A 20,154-nucleotide genomic window follows, 5' to 3' on the forward strand; every position below is an offset into this window, starting at 1 on the left:
TCCTCCTGGTGTGTCAGCTGCACTGCTCAGCTTTCTGTCATCTGCAAACTTACTCAGGGTGCACTCAAAGACACTCTCTGTGTCAGTGACAAAGACATTAAAAGAGAACCAAAGCTAGAATCCCAAAACAAGAGTCCTGAGGGACAGCACTTGTTACCAGACTCCACCTGGACACAGAGACACAACCTTCCAGCTGTATCCATCCAGTCAATTCCTTTTCCACTGAACAGTGTATCCTGCAAATCTGTATCTCTCCAGGTGAACTAAAGAGTGCAGTAGAAGGATGTTTCCCCTAAAAAAAAGGAATGAAAAGAGGATTAGATTTCTATTCATCCATATTTCCAAAAAAAAAAAAAAAAAAAAAAAAAAAAAAATCAACAATCCAAAACCTAATTGTAATTTCTGCTCACAGAAATTAACTTCTGAAGAAAAATATAAACTTCTGCTTTTCCTTAATAATTTCGTCAACAAAACAGTGCTCTAATGTCATGAAGGAGAACAAACCCAGATCAATGTGAAGTTTACTGTCCCTTACAGTTTTATTATTAAGAAAGAAAAAAGAGTGAAATACTACAGATGTCATAGTGATGGGCTCTGCATAAACTAAATTCTCAGTATAGCTGGGGAAATAGAGATACTTAGTTAACTTTATATAAGCAGATCACAGTGATTTAAATATCTGGTATATTTTTCAAGGTGACTTAGGAATCCAAATCTCATCTCACTCAATTTAAAAACCCTATTCTTTGTGTACCTGAGATCAGATACCACAATATTTATAAGGCTGAAATTATATTACCCACCTGTATGCTACATTACCTGTATGCTACATTATATAAGATAATTTTACATTTGACTACAAAAATTTACACATCACAAGAAGTTTTACTGGCATATTTGCTTTATTGTTAACAAGTGGAAAAGAAGCATTAGGTGGTGATTTACATTAATTAGTTTAAACAGAACTGACACTTTAAAATAAACATATGAAATAAGAGGCTAATAAACCGAGGAATTCTGGCAAAAAACCCCTCACTGGATGGTCACAAACAAATATTCCATGTACTGAGGGGCAAGGCAAACATAATAAATGCAATGCTGAAAAAATTAATCACCTCCAACACATGAATGAACACACCATTTAAAAACACAGAACATAAATAAATAAACTTCTGAAGAGAAACATATTAAGTGTCTTATGAAGGACGAACACCAAGAGCTAGAGCAATCATATAAAGTAGGTTTTGTAACAGTTGTAGTGTACTCAGCACTTTACAGATCCCACCCAAATCCATTCATGGTTCTGCCAGAAAGCCAAATTGAAATACAGAACTATGGTAAACGATGCACTTCTGTTTAGAATGTGGGTTCAGTATTCAGCTATATTAACTTGAGTATTTGATTTTGGTGACTCAGATGTTCAAATTGGGGAAATATAATTTCCCTACTGATTATTTTTGTAACGAACAAACACTTATTAAGAGAAAATATGAAAAAGCTGTTTTCTGGCAAGATAAAGTGGAATGGGAATAAATAGGATCCTCCAGAAATGTGTATTATTCTGGACTGACAGAACACCAAAAAACCAAACCCAAAACAAAACAAAAAATGAACTAGTATGCAAGAGTAATCTCTTATACTGTGAATACCGGAACAAAAATATCAACCAAGTAACTACTGAATTCAGCTAATGGAGTCTTTTACCTAACACTTCTTCCAACAACACAATTAAGTCACTCAAACCTTACTTAGCAAGTTGGAAAAAAAACCAACCAAACCAACCAGCAACAAAACAATCACAAGTTGGAATAAGCTGTACTTGAAAGGCAATAAACTATTTCCACCAGAGTCACTAAAACAAATTTTACCAAAGATGAAAAATCTACCTTCTCATACAACCCATATAACTATTCATAGCTTAGTCAAACTGGATACAAATAAAATTGAAAAAAGTGCTCTTATTAAACACAGATGTTTCAGCCAAGATTAAAAACACTCATGACAGGTTTGTTCTTTGCAGATATACAAAGTCTATGTGTCTGAAACTAGTACTTAGTAATACCTAGACGATACCATTTAATTTTATATGCAGACTATTTACATAGTCTACGTCAGTGTCTCTACATTGTATACTTAAAGTACTGTAGTCATACGTCCTTCCACTGACTCGGTAAGCAGGCATCACAGGAACACTCTCCCTGCATTTCAGGCACCAGCTCTCAGCTATGATGGTGAACTAGGAGCTAGTCCCTTGCAGATGATGGTGCATAAAGACAGGGTCAGGTGTTACAATACAATCTGGAGTTCCCATTCTGTGAAGGCACAGGACGCCTGCCTGCACTGGAGCAGCTGCTGCCCCAGCCCTGCAGGAGAGTCTCCAGGCTGGAGCACCATGGAGAGCTCCCCCAGCCTGATGCATTCCTGGCCAGGGAACTCACAAGTGGAGCTTTCCCACTCCCTCCAGGGAGTAACAAGGGCTCTTTTGAGTCTCTTTGGCAAATTTGAAAAATTCTGCCTATATGTTTATTTCATAGTTGCAACCTGAAATGGGGGTGAAACACCCTGTGCTCACCTCCCTGCAGTGGGGTGTAAAACTAATTATTCATATAAACACCTATTTTAATTGCTGTATATTTAGAGATTCCAGTTCTGAAACTACTTAGGGTGTAGGCATCATGCATAAATATAAACCTGTGTAAGGTACATCACACAGAGATTAAGCTTTTGCTATGCTGTTTCTACAACTGAAGCTAACATTTTTCATAACTCCATTGCACTTCTATCACCATAGCTCCGGTGATCCTGCTCTACTTCCTGGCACAGAAAGGTCCTTTGTATAAGAAAAAATCATAAAAGTAGAAAGGGAATGATAATTCCCTCAGGCCAAACATCAAAACCACCTTCTTCCTTGTTTCTTTAAATGGAATTTTACTTTTGACTTTTCCCTCCCCCCCCTTCTTTAATGAATGGAAGAACCTCAGTAAGAACTTTAGGAAGATAAAATGGCAAATAGTAAATCTGTCATACATTGGTATAGGAATCATCACAACAATTACATCACTGAATTTCACCATAAACAGACAGTGCATAGTTCATGTTTTTTCCACCCATGAAAACCAAGGCATAAGGGTGTGGAGAAGACTAGGGCAAGACGGTTTGGATGTAGATCACCAATAAATTAAATTTGGGAACTTCTTGACACATGTAATACACTAAAGATTGAAAATTCAGTCCAATTCCCTCAATTTTTTTTTTCTTTAAATATAATTAATTTGTTTCCCACGTTCAGTTCTTCAGGGACATTACAAAAATCAATCCACTGTTTTGTACTAACATCCACTGAGATGGAATTACAATGATCTGTGCTGATACCTTGAGTAATACAGGCTAGGGTCTGTATCAACACAGACTTCAGAAAGCTATGTCATTCAGTAACAAAACCAATTGATAAACACAATACATACTGGGCCTTTCATAAGTCTTACCATATAGCACCAAACTACACAGTCAAAAAGAATTTCATTTTCTGCTTCTATTTACTGTGGATTACAACACACACACATTATCCAGTGTTACTTTCAACAGTCAATTATGTTTCAAAGACCCTCTTTGTAAGGCCAAATTAAAAGATCAGTTTTAAAACCCTTTCTTTCTGTCAGGTTAATTCCCTATCTAATCCTCAGGATAGATCATGTAAGTGTAAACGAAAGAAATAATGTGCTACTCAAGTAATTTACTAAACGCTGCATTGAAAGCAAAGAATCTCACAAACGCTCACAAAGCAGAAAATACAGTAACTGTATGACTATTGATTTGAAATTAGGAAATCTGTCACCTACCATTCAAAGGAGAAAGAGTCAGTATGTTTTTTCCTACAGTTACAATAATCCTGGAAGATCTGAAAGGTATTTAGTGCCATACTAAACATTCCCATTGTAGAAAGCTTGTTTAATAAATGGAAAAATGTATTTTCCAGCAGAAACAACTAAAAATTCATCAGGCAAGAGCAGATTCACTATCTAATTAAACCCATTCTGGACTGGTATCTTTGCTTATGGATTTTCAGCTCACAATACTTCAGTCTGCAGACCTCCATGGCCCAAGTCCAAGGCAAGCTTTTCAAAGGAGGTTTATCTATGGAAAGAATGCAGAATTACAGTTTTTCCAAATACAGACACAAATGTGGATATGGATATGGATCCTGAAATCTAAATTCCTAGAAAATAAACTGGCTAGGATTTGTCAGTTCTAATTATCATTACCAGTCATCCATTCTATCATGCTCAGTAGCTGGTTTACACCAATTATGAAAAGACTACACTGAATGAAGTATAATTTCTAAAAAAACCCACAAAAATTGCATAAAAAGTGTAAGACATTCACTGAACTAATTTTAAATAGTCTTCAATAGCTTGTGGTCTGCAACCTAACTACTACATATCAAGTCTCTCAAATCACTTTGAAGATGCTTTTCTTCAATCCCACCTTCTTCCAAATTGGCCCATTGATAATCACAATTTTTGAGAATGCAAGCAACGACCATAATACCATCATGGAACACTACATTATATTTTGTGTAAGTTGTAAAAAAATTAAATTAATTGAAACTAATGGCATTTGTGAGCTCAAAGTACCAGTTTTTGACAAAAAATGTATTTACTGTGGGAAAGGCACAGTTAAGTTGCTTCAGATTGTTCTGTCACGCATAACGAAGATGGTGCACATACTTCAAAGCAAAACTTCACAAAATAAATTACTACATTAAGATACAAGTTAATTGATTTGGTTTGTGAATGGTTTTATTGGTAAATGTGTAATTTACTAATTTACGGTGTAATAAGTAAAAATCTGAATAACTCTGAGTCTCTCCCTTCTTCCCAATGGATTGATGTGAAGTCTATTACTAACTTGAAGAGACTGCTGTACTGAGATAAGGAATACACAAAATCGCAAAAAAAAAAAAAAAAAAAAAAAGTCAGGTATTAACACATATACCAGTGAAGCACAGTTACACCCCTATGCATTCATACATGTCTAAGAATAAAAAAGAGACTACTTACATCAAGATCTACTGCTCTAATAGCATTCATTTTTAAAGAACTATTTTTTTTGGTATTGGATACATCAAGAAGGCTGTATTCAAAACAAGAGTTCAACATTTAGGTAGGACAAGCATAGACTTTGACTCTTCTTGAGGAAATGAGGGAAAAGGAAAATAAAATGAGCAGGACCTTTGGAAATAGGACAAAGACAATGCACAACACCCTTAGATATGCTAGTCGTGGTGGAGCACAGAAGGAGGAAGACAAGTACTTTGAAACAAAAGGAACTTAATAAAATGTATAATAATAAAATTAATACATATTTGTCCTTATAAATACATAAAAATATAATGTTTTTACTGAGAAACAGAACATGGAAAGTTACAAAAAGAAAATCTGGCCTTCTTAGATGCAAGGAGAATTCTCAGGTAGTCTTTCCACTTTTTTGATTCTTTAAAAAATCCTAGGAAGCAACTGTGAAGTCAAATTAGCAGATTACTGTTAAAGAGTTTAAAGAGCTGAACTTTTTACACTTTTATCTAGGAATTTATAAGGAGTTGCTCAGGTTGTGTTAACTTAGAACATAGTATCTAAGTTGATGTCACAGATGAAGGAAATGCCTCTACAGAGAAACTTTTGAAGCCCAAGTTGTTCATGGCTAGTTCCCTACAGGTAAGCATTACCCTACGTAAGAGATTTAAAACATCCTTTGCCTAGTAGGATTTACAAAAAAAAAAATTGTACCTCTTCTGCTATCTAGGTTACTTAATGCATTTTTACCTTAATTTTAAATATTTTCAACAAAGAGTAAAGAGCATTCCCTTGAATGGCACATTTTTAGACAGCTGCTATTTTTATATACAGTATATATTGTTTATAAATAACTGTGTAACCAGAAGATTGCACTCAGAAAATTACAAATGTTGTTGTGATGTTTGCGTCATGAAGTCTGACTGGATGGAGTGCTCAAGCTTTCCATGCAACAGCACAAAGCAGAAGTTCCAATTTCTTGTTTTCTTTCTGCTTTTAAGAGTGTGTTCACACAACCATTCTTCGAATTCCACACTCACAGCAGAACTTTGCCCATTCCACTGGATACTTTGTTCCGCATTCATGGCAGAACTTGGATAACTGTACAGGTGAAACTCCTTCGCTGCTTTTTGCACTTCCTCCATTGACTGAGGATGGGCAGTCTCCAGTGTCATACCCAGTTTTCCCATCAGACCTGAAAATTCCCAGATGAAGAACATTCTCTGTAAGTCATTACGGTACAACTTTATATAAAAGTAGTCTAATCCTTGTTATTGTTGCTATCATTTTCATGCCTGCACTTCCTATTTACAGTGATATATCTAATATATAATGCTACTCAGGCTCCCATATGTATCTCCACATACCCACCTTTTCTACAAGAAAACAAAAAACAACACCGGAGTTTTATGAGCAGGATCAAATATTTCATTGAGTATTTAGATTAACTGGAGTGTTTGAAAACTTGAAACTTAGCTTGTCAAAAAAAGAAAGGCTAAACCAACAGTACAGTTTTCATCTACCCTTTAAAAGGGCAAGACAATTTGTGCTTAGCATGCAGATTTCATTCAGTATCTACTGAAATAATATTTGCTTATTTTTTCAACAGCTCCTAAGTGGTTTTTGACATTTCCAACAGGGTCTTCTGTGCACGTCTGATGACAAAGGTGTGCTGGCAGATGATAAACATGCAAAATATATTGAGCATCTTATATAAGCCAAATAACATTGATCCTCTATTAATTGCAGAGAATAATATATTCTCCAACTTCTTTTGTACTAAGTAATCCCCTTTAATGAAGGCTCTATTAATGACAAAATTCACAAAGTTAAAAGCTACCTTAAGGAAATATCTGAATTGCTAGTTTTCCTTCTGTTTGTTAAAGCACCCGTGCTCATGGCTCTCGCCACACTAGGAGGGGTTGACGTCCGGGTTTTTGTTGTGCCTCTAAAATAGAAGAAATATCTGATGATTTATATATACACAAAGAAACACATAAAAGAATATGCATTTTCAAATATTATATATATATACACACACATATAAAAGTGCATCAATCTACACATTAGTTAACTCTGTGAAAAATAACTAATTTCCTACCAACAGCAGACAGAGCAGCTTTGGCATGAACTTACATGGTTTGAATTGTTATGACTTGAACCTTACAATGACAAGTTAAATTAAACAGCAAGTCCCTTCCTGTTCATGTGTCTCACTTTCTAACAGGGAGATCCTGCATTATTGGTTGCTCAGTACATTCTAATGCCTACTTTGACAAATTATAAGTCACTTTTTAGGACTGGCAGGCCTTTTAGGAAAATAGAGAGCAGATTTTAATAGTTTAAGATCTGTAGAAAGGATGTATTTTCAATACTTTGTGACCAATATGAAATGAGTGAACAAGACTTTTTTTCTTCTTAGATAATGCTGTAAATGCTTTTTCTTCAAAGCACAATTATATTCATGAATATAAATAGAAGAAGAAAAAAAGAAGAGCATCCAGGTGGGCACTAGGGCCTCAATTTTTTCTAAACTGTCACAGTGTTCCTAAAGATCCTATTGATCCTATGACCACACAGACATGAAAACTGCTCCCCTCAGGACTCATAAGTATTATGAGAAGCCAGTATACAGTGATCAGCACATTCCAAACATCGAGAACATCCTGCTGCAGGCTTTGATGAGTAGAGAAACATTAGAAACCCCTGAAAAATCTGAGCAGCATTAAGAAAAATAAATTGGAAAGGGTATTGTTTTATCATTAGTGATCAAGGTCAGAAGTTTTCAACATTGCTTAAAAGAATTACCATCCACTGGGATTTCTTCTTTTTGGCAAATCTTCAGACTATGACATCTTGTGCATGACCAAGTTTTTCTGTTCTCATTCTTGAACGCCAATGCATGAATGAAATTTAAGTTGGGACTCACTCAAGGACATTAAAAAAAATTAAAACAAGACTCCATTAAAAAAAAATAGTCACCAAGAGACCATTCACTCCTTTCAGAAAAACCTAACTGCTCCTTTAAGAATTATAAAATATCTGGTCTTGATTTGGTTTTCAAATCACATATAAGGAAATGCCTTCAGCTCCAGTAACTTTAAATGCAACACTGACACAACTGAGGAGCATGTAGTAACTCCTGAATTATAGACATGCTGCATAAAACATTTCTCCCTTCATGTAATGCATATGGAATAAAGATGGCTTTTCAGGTCCTTTGATCACTTCAACCAGTGGAAAAGTGATGAAATAATTAAGCACAACGGTGGAAATCAGAAACTAATTTTAAGATTAAAAAACCTGAAATTATGTCTGACTATGTATTCAAGCTTAACAAGAATGGCTTCTGCTTGCAACAGGCAGAATGGAATGATCAAAGATTATGGCTCACTGGGCAGAACACTAACCTTCTCCATTAGTTTTCCTGTCTGCCCCCTTATTTTGCATGGAGATTTTAAAGATGTACTTAATTTAAAAAAAAAAAAAAATACTGCACAAACTGAAAAGCACTAGATCAGTTGTATCAGAATTAAAACTTACTGGAAGTTATGTCAGCCTTTCAGAAGTTACAGAATTCTAGAATAAAAGTCATGAATGTAACCTGAATTACACTGCTATGACGTACAGATGCTAAATACTCCTCCTGTGCTATTTTCCTCATCTCATTATACAATAAAGAAAGACCTTTGCTTATAATTGAGTAAAACTCATTAGAGCTCTATAGTAGAAAGAACATACTATACTGTTACTTTACCCATTATGCAAGATAGAAAAGCATATAAAAAAAAATTCAGCTGCACACAGAGAAACATAATGAGATCATCATGGATCAGGAATGATCAGGCAATGAAGCTAAGAATAGAATTGTGTCTCAATTCCTGTTTAGACAGCTCCAAGTAATTAAAAATATATATATAAATTCAAAATTATTACTGACTCAGTTTTCTCTGGATTTTCACCCTGGGACCAATATATTACTTTTTCAAAAATAACAGCATTAAATTACTAAATTGAAGTCTCTTCAGAGTGTACTCACAATCATTTTTGAACATCAGGTTAGGAGTCCTGGATATTTGAAATAAATTGACCTGAAAACCAGTCCACTATTCTTCCCTGTATTTCACCTGCATCATATATCCTCATCTTACTAAGTACTCTGAAAATTCACGTGATGCTTTAGTACTAGGTATATATTAAAGAAGTTGCAAAGAAATCAGTGTCTTAATACAGAATTCAGGCCACTGACTGAGCTGGGGAGGGGAGGAAATCAAAATACTGAAATGCCACATTCAAAGTGCACAGTCCACCCTGTATATTAAAGGAGGCAAAGTCTCATGAACAGATAAAACATCACTCATTAAAGGTTTAACAAGACGTCTTCATTCCAAGATATTTAAATATAGCTTTGTGCATAATTTCTGCAGTCTTTTTCCACAACAAATTTTCTAAAAATATAGAAGCAACCTCGAATACGTTTTCAGATTAGGAACTTCCAACCTTACCCATTCTGTGATTTCTGACATTTTTGATGAGTTAATCAACACAAAGAGTAGGCTGCCACTGTCTACAACTTTATTCAGCCCAAATCTAGACACACAACTAGCATCAGGTTTCACGTATATTTGGTGACAAATCTTGAAATTGCATCTTTAAGTAGCAATCTGATGTCTAGAGACAGATGCCTTCCAACAAAGTCAGATATTTTTGGTTATTTCAACTCGTGCCACCAGAGCTTAGTTTCTTCTGATCTGCCCCACCTCTGCCTTCTCTATATACTTGTCCACTTCTGTTGTTTTTTCTGTTTGTCTGGAATTTTTGTTTTGTTTTTGAAAAGCTATATAAATCCCTGCTCTACACTGTATCATATGAAGTATGAATAAAACCTGACAGCATATGAAGCTGTGTACCAATACCAGCTGGAACTCTTAAAATCTAGACATACTTTAAAGAAATCTGTTATTCACTTTCTATTTTAAAAGAAATAAGATTGAAAGTGACTTCCCCTACTAAAGCAGCTCATGCTGTACATCTAGTTGAATGACCACTGCTTGCAAAATAAAAATCTGAAAGTAATTTGTAAAAGAAGCTTGTCTTGGTCTATGCACGCATTTATGATTTGGTTGAATTCTATCATAAAATACTGATCTATAAACCTTGCTTCTTAGACAGAGTGTTTTCAGATAATCTTGACAGCTGTCACTGTTTCCCACAACAGCTCATAGTTCTGTACAAAGTCATAAAATAATTTCTCCTGACTAAGAGCATGCATCTCAAAGTCCAGAAACCTTTGCCATAAAGTGCAACCATCCACATTGCTATGCTGAATTTAAGAATGGTTAGCTTTTCTTGCTAACATTCACACTTGCTGGATGCTGTTGGCATGCAATATACTGAATAAGGCAGATTTAATTCTTGAACTCAGTAGATACTTGAGTAAGAACAACAGGGATTGTATGAAGAGCAGAAGTGCCTACACTTTTAAAGAATTTTTCTCGAGAAGAAAAATCAAATCACTGCTCTATGGATAGGGCCTATTTTAAGCAATTATAGTAACTCATTAAGCTAAATTTTCAACATCTTAATAATGTATTACAAAATGAAAAACAGATAATTTTTGATGGTTCACAGGATTTATAGCTCTAATCAAACGTGCATAGGAGCAAATAAAAACAACAAAATTCTGTTTGTCTAAAAAGAGCTCCCATTACTTACACTGCTTTTGCTTCTTCAAAACCAAAGTCAAATATTCTGTCCCTGTCTCAGAGATACTACAGTTTTGGTTACAGCACTAAGAGATTCAGACACATTTCTACTATGTAAAGCAATACATTCCAACTATGTAAAGCAATACATTCCACATATGTGCCACATAATTCATCACTAATTTCTCTTTTACAACATGAAAAAGCAGCTGATTTGAATTTGGCATCTTCCAAAATACAACAAAAGCTTAACTAAACTTAGTATCTAATGCCTTTTTAAAATATTAGAATAATTGGAATAACCTTCCTTCCAAACTTAGATCTTAGAAACACTCCTGACTATCCAGATATCTTTATATGAGGTAAGTTTGACTTAACCAAAGACTTTACCTTTCATTACAAAGTCTGCCTTCCTCATGTTTTTGGACCATCACACCTACCTTACAGATGTAGGAGTTAGAGAAATATTTTACCTTAAGAGAATAAAATTACTTTGTCAAAAACCAGTACAGTTATCAGGCTTAAATGCTTCCTTCAAGCTTTGCATCATGGAAATCAGTTTTATCTTGGGTTTAGAAAGACTTTTAATCTGTAATCAAGATGCAAATTCATTACTTGTTATCTATAATCAAGCACTGACAGAAGAAATCAAATCTGAGGGAAACCTTCATCTTCCCCACCCTATCAAGCTGTTTACCTCACTCTGATACTAATTATACCATCTACTCTTCTCCCACAGCATTTATATGCAAGACATACTGGGTAGCTGATGTTCATCAAGGGCACTCTTTTCTGCTTAGGAGAAACATTTTTGCAAAATAGATAAACCACACTAATTTGTAATACTTACTTCTTTATAGGCAACAACCCATTTGGCTTTTTGATGGTACTCTCTGTTTTTGTATCAATGTCATAAAACCTTGGCACATCTCTTCCAGTTTGCAGTGGTGGGCCTAACTTGTCCATCTTACTATTAAAATATATAAAGGGGTGCTCATAAGGACAGTGCTATACTGTTATTCAAGTTATGCAAAAAAAGAAATTAAAAATACTCACAATTCAATACTTATATTACCAAAAAAAGTACAAATCAGACTTTAATTATCCAGCAAAAAAAAACCCAAAAAAAGGATTTTTTCTGCCTTGATGAGGATTGCATTTCATAGGCATTGGATTAGGTTTCCAATACATTTTTAAAAATTCTTTTTCAAACAAAATACTAATGCCAGTTATCCTCACACTGCACAATCTCTTTGTTCTCTTTTAAGAGCAACTTTCATGATGTCATACAATTTACCTAGAAAAGGGGGCTCATAAGTACAAGTAATAATAAGCTTAAACATTAGAAAATAACAGATACATATGTACAACTCTAGAATTAACAAGAAGAAAATTTTTTCCTTTTTCTTTTTTTTAATATTTATTTTTAAAGGCAGAATAGAGGACAGCCTGAAAGAAACCCAGCTTTGTTTTAACAACAAAAACCCCATTCAAAATGGACAGTACTATATACTCAGCCAATACTTTAATACCGTTGTTTTTAGTATTACGGGTAACATTTCCAAACCAAAAAGAATAAATCAAGGATCAAATTTAAAAAACATTTTAAAAAAAGGCAACCAACAAAATAATAAAAAAAACCCTCACTCACATCATCATAAGGAAAACTGTAGCTTTTCAGTAATCACAACTTAGCTTAGAAAATCAGATCTGCAAGTGAAGTTCCATATTTTTATCATCTTATCATCATAAAGTAAAACCTACAAACAGCCTCTCAAACAGATGTTCTAGTTCAAACTAATTAACTCCTGTTTGACCCAATATATATTCTTTACATAGTTCTGAGAAACTGAGAATCAAGACTGAGGTCTTTGACACTGTAAGACACACACTCTAACCTAACACAGTTTCCTTAGTTATTTTTGAACTTTAACAAATTATCAGTGTAATCTGTGAACTCCAGGCACATACTGAGTAGAACACCAAAGAAATAACCTAGAACCCATCAAACACTGTCAAAATAAAGCACTACGCTATTCATTCACACCTTAACAAAAACAAAACCCCAAAGCTGACAGCCTTTTCACAATCTAATGAAAAAAAACCATGATCACAAGAATCTTTTGAAATGCAAAGATCTCGAAGACAACTATTAACATATACCTTGATTTAACTGAACAATGCCCTGGAAGTTACGGTCTTCATAAAAGGAATAAACTGTTTTAAAAAGATAATGTTTTTAAAGGTTACAAATGCTTTATGGCACATATGTAAGTGGAATTTAAAATTTACTGTTATTGATTTGGTGTACTGTTCATATTGTGCTTCAGCTGTAAGACAGTAGTGGATGTGTCACTAGCAGACATGATTCCCAGGAGGGAAACATTAACATTGAAGTGTATGTTTTATCCCCAAAACAGAACATAAATTAAAAATTAATTTCTAAGGGTTCGTTTGCCATATTAAAAATATCATAATTTCCAAGTCCCATTAAAAAAAACCCAAACAAACATAGCTATTCACAAATGAAACCTGTAGAGACAATTAATCTGTACAAGCAAAAGATCCCTTTCTGGTCACAAACAGTAGTGTCAGGTTCTGCTGGGCAAAACAGTTTGCAAGTGGGCGTGGAGTTTACCTTTTTGCTTACCCTTAGGTTAGGAAGAACCTACCCAATTTTCTCTTCTGAACATCTGAGTACTTCTGACAGCTTCTACAACTGCCATACACCTCAAGAAATGCAAGACACCGCTAACTTGTATACTGTTATAAAATAAGTATCATACTTGGGTTTATAACATGATATCAAACTATAAGCCTAATTACAGATAACTTATATAGAATAAATTTTCCTTTTCTCAGTTCTTCAACATCAAAAAGATAAAAAGATAAAAACGTATTTTCACCCAGATGAATCATGATTTTCCTACTGACTACAACAGTGACATGCTACTCCTCCCTTGCCTCTGTATGCCCCAGAAATGATGCCCTTATGCTACACTTTCATTCATACTGGAAGGACTGTCTGTGTCCTTACTCTGTCCAGGCAGAAAAAGAAAACTCACAGCAGAACTAAGCTGATACATCCTGATCTACAAGCACAAAGTAAGCCTCACAGGCATGAACATAGCTAATGCTGATGATACTGCGCTGTGCTCTCTCAGTAGTCCTTTACTTGGGGAGTAGAGCAGGAGAATTCAATTTTTTTTTTTTTAAAGGACACTGCACAGTAAAAATAACCTTCAGTAAGTGAGCTCATAACATAGGGTTCAGCTTCTGCCCATAACCAAGTGAAAGTGTGCGCTGCGATGTTGCGCACGAGGTTTACAGGCGAAGATTCGCAGCTCCCTCCCTTTACGGAACTCCCCCGGCGCCGGCCGGCGCTGCGCCAGCGCCACCTGCCGGGCGCGGGCGGCACTGCACGCTCAGCGCAGCGTCCCCTCCCGTCCCTCGGCGCACGCCCGCACCAACAGCGACCTCGGCAGCGGTGTCCCATCACTTCGCACAAAGAATTAATTCATCCTTGAGACTGTACGATAGAATTCTAATTCTACTATTAAGCCTCTCTTCTTTAATGTCTCTAGAAAATCCAGAATTACAACAATCGAGGCAAAGATGGAAGATTACACACAGAAGTAATACCTAACCGCGCCCCCCCCCCCCCCCCCCCCCCCCGAAGTTAGTTTCCCTTAGTGCAAACTGCAGGAACTTGTTTCTTACAGCAAAACCTGGAATTTAACCTGTTCAAAATAACGTGCTTCAATATAACTTCTGACAAATTTGTTCCCAAAAGTGAATGCAATGAAACTAAAAAAATAAATGCCAGGTGTCTTCGATTATGTAACCTAAAAATATGTATTCTATTTCATCTGTTGAAAGCTGTTTTTTGGGAGATGTTTTATCCTTCTTACTCCAGGACGGAGGGAGAAGGATGCCTTCTGATAATGGCCCAGCCATTAAATCCAGGTGGGGCAGTGTTTCTTATCTCTTTCACCACCCCTCCATCCTCCAGGGGGACATCTTCTGATAATGGGCCATTAGGGCCCACCAATGACATGACACATTCCATCATCCCATTGTGAGATGCTCCACACAGTGGGGGAGGAGCCAGCAGTTCCCAGCTAGATAAAAACTGGGACTGAAGGACACAAGGTATCCTGTTTTTCCACTGGATTCCTGGAGGAAGACTGGACCCATCTCGCCACCACTGGATTTTCTACAGGGACATCTCTACTCCACAGAACTACATCTGTTAATCCAGGAGGATTTATTTGGACTGCTTCCAACACCCTGACCACCAGGGTGCCAGGTCATGCCCCTGACTCTGTCAGGGTCTTTTCCAGGATCTTTGTTTGCTTCCTTGCTTGTTTCTTTTGTACTACTACATTTGTATTTTCTTTTTTTTTTTTTTAGTATTCCTAGTAAAGAACTGTTACTCCTATTTCTGTCTTTGCCTCAAAGCCCCTAATTGCAAAATTATAATAATTTGGAGGGAAGGGGGTTTACACTCTCCATTCCAAGGGAGGCTCTAGCTTTCCCCGGCAGACAGCTGTCTTTCAAAACCAAGACACCAGGTCACAGATACAACACTTAGGAACAAGACACATTTAACAGCCACCTGTGGAAGATTGGTTAGTATGAGCAGCAAATACCATAAGGGCTAGTCGGAGAACAGAAGAGAACAAATTTTTAGAGCAATAAGAAGGATTGCAGGCAGAAACACATTCACCACACCCATACTCTTAAAATCTGGAAATTGTGTAGGCAATTGAGGTTATGAGCCAAGCTAACATTTACTGCCTTTCAGCAGAGATCATTATCTGAGAGCTGTGCCAACCAAAAGCCATCTATTTGTACTTAGCAGAATGCATAAACAGAGAAAACCTGCGCAAACATCTCCCCAGCTGCTGTTTGGCTTCGTCTTTCTCCAAGCAACAGAGGAGAAAATGGAAGACTACCAAAAACAAAGTCCAGTAAGCAACTGCAGAAAATTGCCAGACTTACTGTGGCAAGATACAGACTTGCAGGGAGTTTGTGGAGATTTCATGAGGCTGTTTGGGCAAAAATGTGAGCTAAGCCACTTGCCTATCCTGCACTAGGCTGGAGCAGTACTTAACAACTGAACGATGCCTGGGGTGAGGCAGAAGTCTCACAGCCCAGTGGTGCCCCAATGAAGCACAGGAGTGCACCCAGGCCTTGGTACCAACCTCACTCCACCTTATCCATGCACAACCAGCCTCTGTTACAAATCTGTACCTTTGGAGAGATAATGTGAGGTTGTAACATGCTCCCTCACCTGGGCTGAGGACAATACTGAATTATTAGGGATCTGTGCTGCCTTTGCTACAACCCATTCAGCTAAAGGTATCCAAAGATAATTAATGTATTGAAAAATACACCCACCAGTACGAAAATGAGAAAAAAAGCTGCTTCTCCACCAACCAGGACCGCATCAACTGGTAAACAAATATATTTGACTATATAAATAGTCGTACCTCCACTTTTCCAAAGGGTCTAAAACCAGTATTTGAAGTCCTCCATTTTTAAGCTATGAGAACATGACCTTACTTTTAGAATGGGCTTGCTCCTCTCTCCCCTCCCCAAGGCAGGGATGATTCTTTGGTAAGATTTGCACCTCCACCTGCATCAAGAGTATAGCTGGGAACAGTTATACATAGCACTGTAGACTCACATTTTATAGATCTACTGCATTTATCATAAGCAATCTAACTAGACTCAATGATCTGCTGCTTCAATAAACTACATTATTTGTGAATCTGGAACTGCAAAAGTTCTTATTGGACATAACCAGCCATAGTGCCTAACTGGTTATAATCAGAAATTAAGCCAAGCTGCACCCAGACCCTCTGATTTCTGAGGAATAGCTGGAATTTTCTACCAAATTTCATATGCTTATTGCAACAGCAACTGACTGGTAAAATTAAATAGACCTTCCTCGTTAACAAGTGAAGGCCAGAATTACTGCATCCTCACAGACAAATACAGACTTCAATTACAAACATTCAACAAGAAAAAACCTTTCCCAGATAGCTGGGTTACACTACTGGACTCAGAAACATGCCTTCAAATTATCTCAGCTGACTTTTTTATGCTGGTTTGCAGACCTGCTTGTTTGTGACTCATCAGTAATTCAACTTCTAAAATTGGAGAAATAAAGAAAATCAGTGAATAAGGGGCTGGGATTTTCTGACAGCAAAAGCACAGATGCCTAGAAATGCTAGTGAAGCTAACCAAAGACTAGTGAGACAGCAGGAGAGGGGGAAAATAAAAAAAAAGACATCTGTCAAGCTCATGGACTCTGCAAGTGACCTGTGTCTGAAACAGTTATCATGAGTAGATAGAGCAAAGAGGGACAGAATTGAATCCTGATCCTACAGGAATCCTGATCCTACAGGGCATTAGAAGGGAAGCATGACAGAGCTGTAATTCATATTCATGCATAACCCGTAAAATTTAAGAATGATAAACCAAAAAACTCTGGTTTTGTGTAATTGCTGTCCTACCCCATGAGTTTTCAGAATGTCCTTTTTCTTCCTCACAAACTTAAGACTTTGTCTTTTTTTTCACATTATACAGTCTTCACCAATTGGGTACTCATTTTTATATGAATAAATCTTTTTCAATCACCAGTGTTATAATTGCAATCACTTCCTTTCATGTTCCTCGGTGCTTCTCAAACTTTTGTAGCATTGGACTACTTTTGTTCAATCCCTTCCACAGGTTTCTCTATGAGATTCTGTGAAATGTCTACCCCTCCAGCAAAGCATGAGTCACAGCCTTGATCACACCAGCACTTACGCTGAACTCTATTAAACTTCATGTAGCATGCCTTGCTGTTTTAAGACTGGTTTTGTCTTACTTGTGCTCATTCACTTGTTGCCTCTTAAGACAGGAAAGGGAAGAGAGAAAGCCTCCATCCTTTTGTGCTAAGAGAGAAGATCCTGTCACAATTGCCTTGTAGTCTATGGCAGAAGACTCTTTCTTCTATTTCCATGAAGTGTAGGAAATTACGCCTCATGTTTTCTGCTTTTTTAAGACCCTTCTTTTTTACCAATAAAAAAATTCATTGCTCCAACCACTTCTCCCTGTTCTGTAATTTTTAATATACTTTATTTTTATCTCTTGACCTCCTTTGTTAAATCAACTTGATAAAACCTTTGCCTTTTCCAACGTTCCTAAAACTTTAACTATATTTACAGAAAAAGGATAAATGCAAAACACTGTATTTCTGAAGCTCATAGGAAAAAACCAAAAAGCTAGTGAAACAAACTACAGAGACTTCTAGAACTGGAACAACATAAATACGAAATAAAGCTCAAATGACAACATTAGATGGAACTCACCCTGCTTGTGGGCTCACCATTCCCAGCGAGTTTTTATGAGCTGGTGATAAGGTCTGAATTTTGCTCCCACCGGATCCAGATGAAGACAGTGCTTTACTTGAAGAGGTACCTGGCAGTTGAAAAACAAGCATGAAAATATAAGAAAATGTAAGATTTTGCTGCTGAAATGATACAATTTATTAAACACATTTTAATTGCAAAATTCAAAACAAGAGTTTTAGAAATACAGAGATGTGAGTCAGTATCAAGATAATACAAAAAGAAAATATGTTTCAAAAATGTATAGAAAATATGTAATCGAGACATAATATTTTATTATAAGAAAACTTACTGTATCTCCATTACTTTGCTCAGAAAAAAAGTCGAAGTATGTATGAACAGAACATGTTTGATATCTGATGATTTCTGAAACCCAAATTAGACCACTGCATGCCTTGACTACGTATTTTCACCCATTTATGATCATATTCAGCAGACAAATTAGTTACAGAATTAAGCATTAGATAAATTTCAGGTGAGAGATCAGTATTCAGTACAATCATGCATTATTACACTGAATGATTTTTCATATTCAATTCAGAAAAAAAAAAAAAAATTGACCAGAATAATAAATATAAACCAGAATCCTAAGCGCTCAAGAGTCTTTTTAGACAGAGGGCAATCAGTGCCCCTTCCAAATTTATTTTAAATGAGATTTTGCAAACCACTATATCAAATAAACATAGTTTGCAGAACTATGAATAATTTGAGAACTATTATTTAGAAATGACATGGAACAATTCGCAACATTCATTTCATACCTACAACAGTTTTGCTAACACCACTTGGCTGTGGTAAGCGTGATGATGGTGATGGTGTTGATCCTACAGAAGGCATCTTCTTAACTGGAGCAGGTTTGTACTGTAACAAAATACAACCTAGAAATTTAAGCAATTAAATCAAGCTATCTATATAACACAACAGGTAGTTCTTTCAGGTACTGTGAGAGAACAGATGATGATTTCCTACTAGGTAACCTGTTACTCGTATGGGAACATGGAAATGGTTTCTGATAGTCTGTTTTCTAATACTTATGGATGATGCTAGCAGGAAACATTCTCTAACTTAGTGGCTTTGTTTTTACACTGTATGTCTTTCTGCATTTTTTTCTTTTCTACAGCTGTTATCAACTTTTTCCATAGCTGGAATGAAGCTAAAGTTAAGATTAAAGGCATCATCTCATTCCCAATTAATTCAAAAGAGAATACTCAAAGACAGAATTATTTTTCTTTCCAAATCTTACTTTCACCTGTGTGGTCTGCACCAGTCCCCACACTGATTCAAAATACTGTGTAATAAACCTGAATCCCTCTAAAGCCTCTAATTAGCCACAATACTGCTGCCAGTTGTCCTGTAGTCAGGTACTTTTGTCTGCCCCTTAAGCAAGTCTCTAACCGAATTTAAAAACCAGCACAACAGAAATTCAACTCCCTTTACAAAAACTGCATGTCTATTTCCTCCTCCTAGCTTTATCTGTCATTTGTACGTTTCTCAATTATATTTATGACTGGTTTTGGTTTTGCAGCTGCTGCCATCTGGCTTACGGATCTCTGCAGTTTAAGAAAGCAAAAGCCTCATCCATGCTTAGTGTCTAATTTCAGTCACTGCAGATAATAAAATTACAGAATAAAATAGTTAATTATTTTTAAAAGTAACACACTATTTTAAAAGCTTGATTTGATATTGAGTGCAAGTTATGAATTAAGAAAAGTGTTATAACTCACCTGTGTTCGAGTAGGAAGCTTCCCTTTGGTATCAGCTGCCAATTTCCCCTTATTAGTAATACGTGCAGCTTGCTCCTTACAGAAATTGATGTGTCTGTCAGCTGCATTTTCATTAAATCTCCTCTGACAGTATGGACACTGAATGTAATCTTAAAAACATAAAAATCTAATATTAATTATCTGTTTTAAAAATGAGAGTGTTTTAAAGTGTTTTAAAGACCAGCCTCTCCTCCAGGTGAAATAATGGCTT

The 20,154-nt window shown here is 36.2% G+C and overlaps 1 protein-coding gene across 2 annotated transcripts in view; it reads right to left on the minus strand.

Moving 5' to 3' along the window:
- Positions 1-869: 869 nt before the first annotated feature.
- Positions 870-20,154, minus strand: part of ZC2HC1A (zinc finger C2HC-type containing 1A) — a 36,635-nt gene continuing 17,350 nt past the window's right edge. Inside the window, exons 5-10 of one of the 2 annotated variants that reach the window (XM_040076377.1) lie at positions 19,905-20,053; positions 18,942-19,041; positions 18,142-18,250; positions 11,628-11,747; positions 6,913-7,020; positions 870-6,267 (exon numbers count right to left, since the gene is read on the minus strand). In XM_040076377.1, the coding sequence (XP_039932311.1) occupies positions 6,081-6,267; positions 6,913-7,020; positions 11,628-11,747; positions 18,142-18,250; positions 18,942-19,041; positions 19,905-20,053 (773 nt within the window). In that variant the 3' untranslated portion in view covers positions 870-6,080. The remainder of the gene's footprint in view (positions 6,268-6,912; positions 7,021-11,627; positions 11,748-18,141; positions 18,251-18,941; positions 19,042-19,904; positions 20,054-20,154) is intronic. The other variant, XM_040076382.1, reaches the window with a different exon arrangement.

This window comes from Hirundo rustica, chromosome 1, assembly GCF_015227805.2.
Source record: "Hirundo rustica isolate bHirRus1 chromosome 1, bHirRus1.pri.v3, whole genome shotgun sequence".
In the NCBI taxonomy this organism is placed as follows: Eukaryota; Metazoa; Chordata; class Aves; order Passeriformes; family Hirundinidae; genus Hirundo; species Hirundo rustica.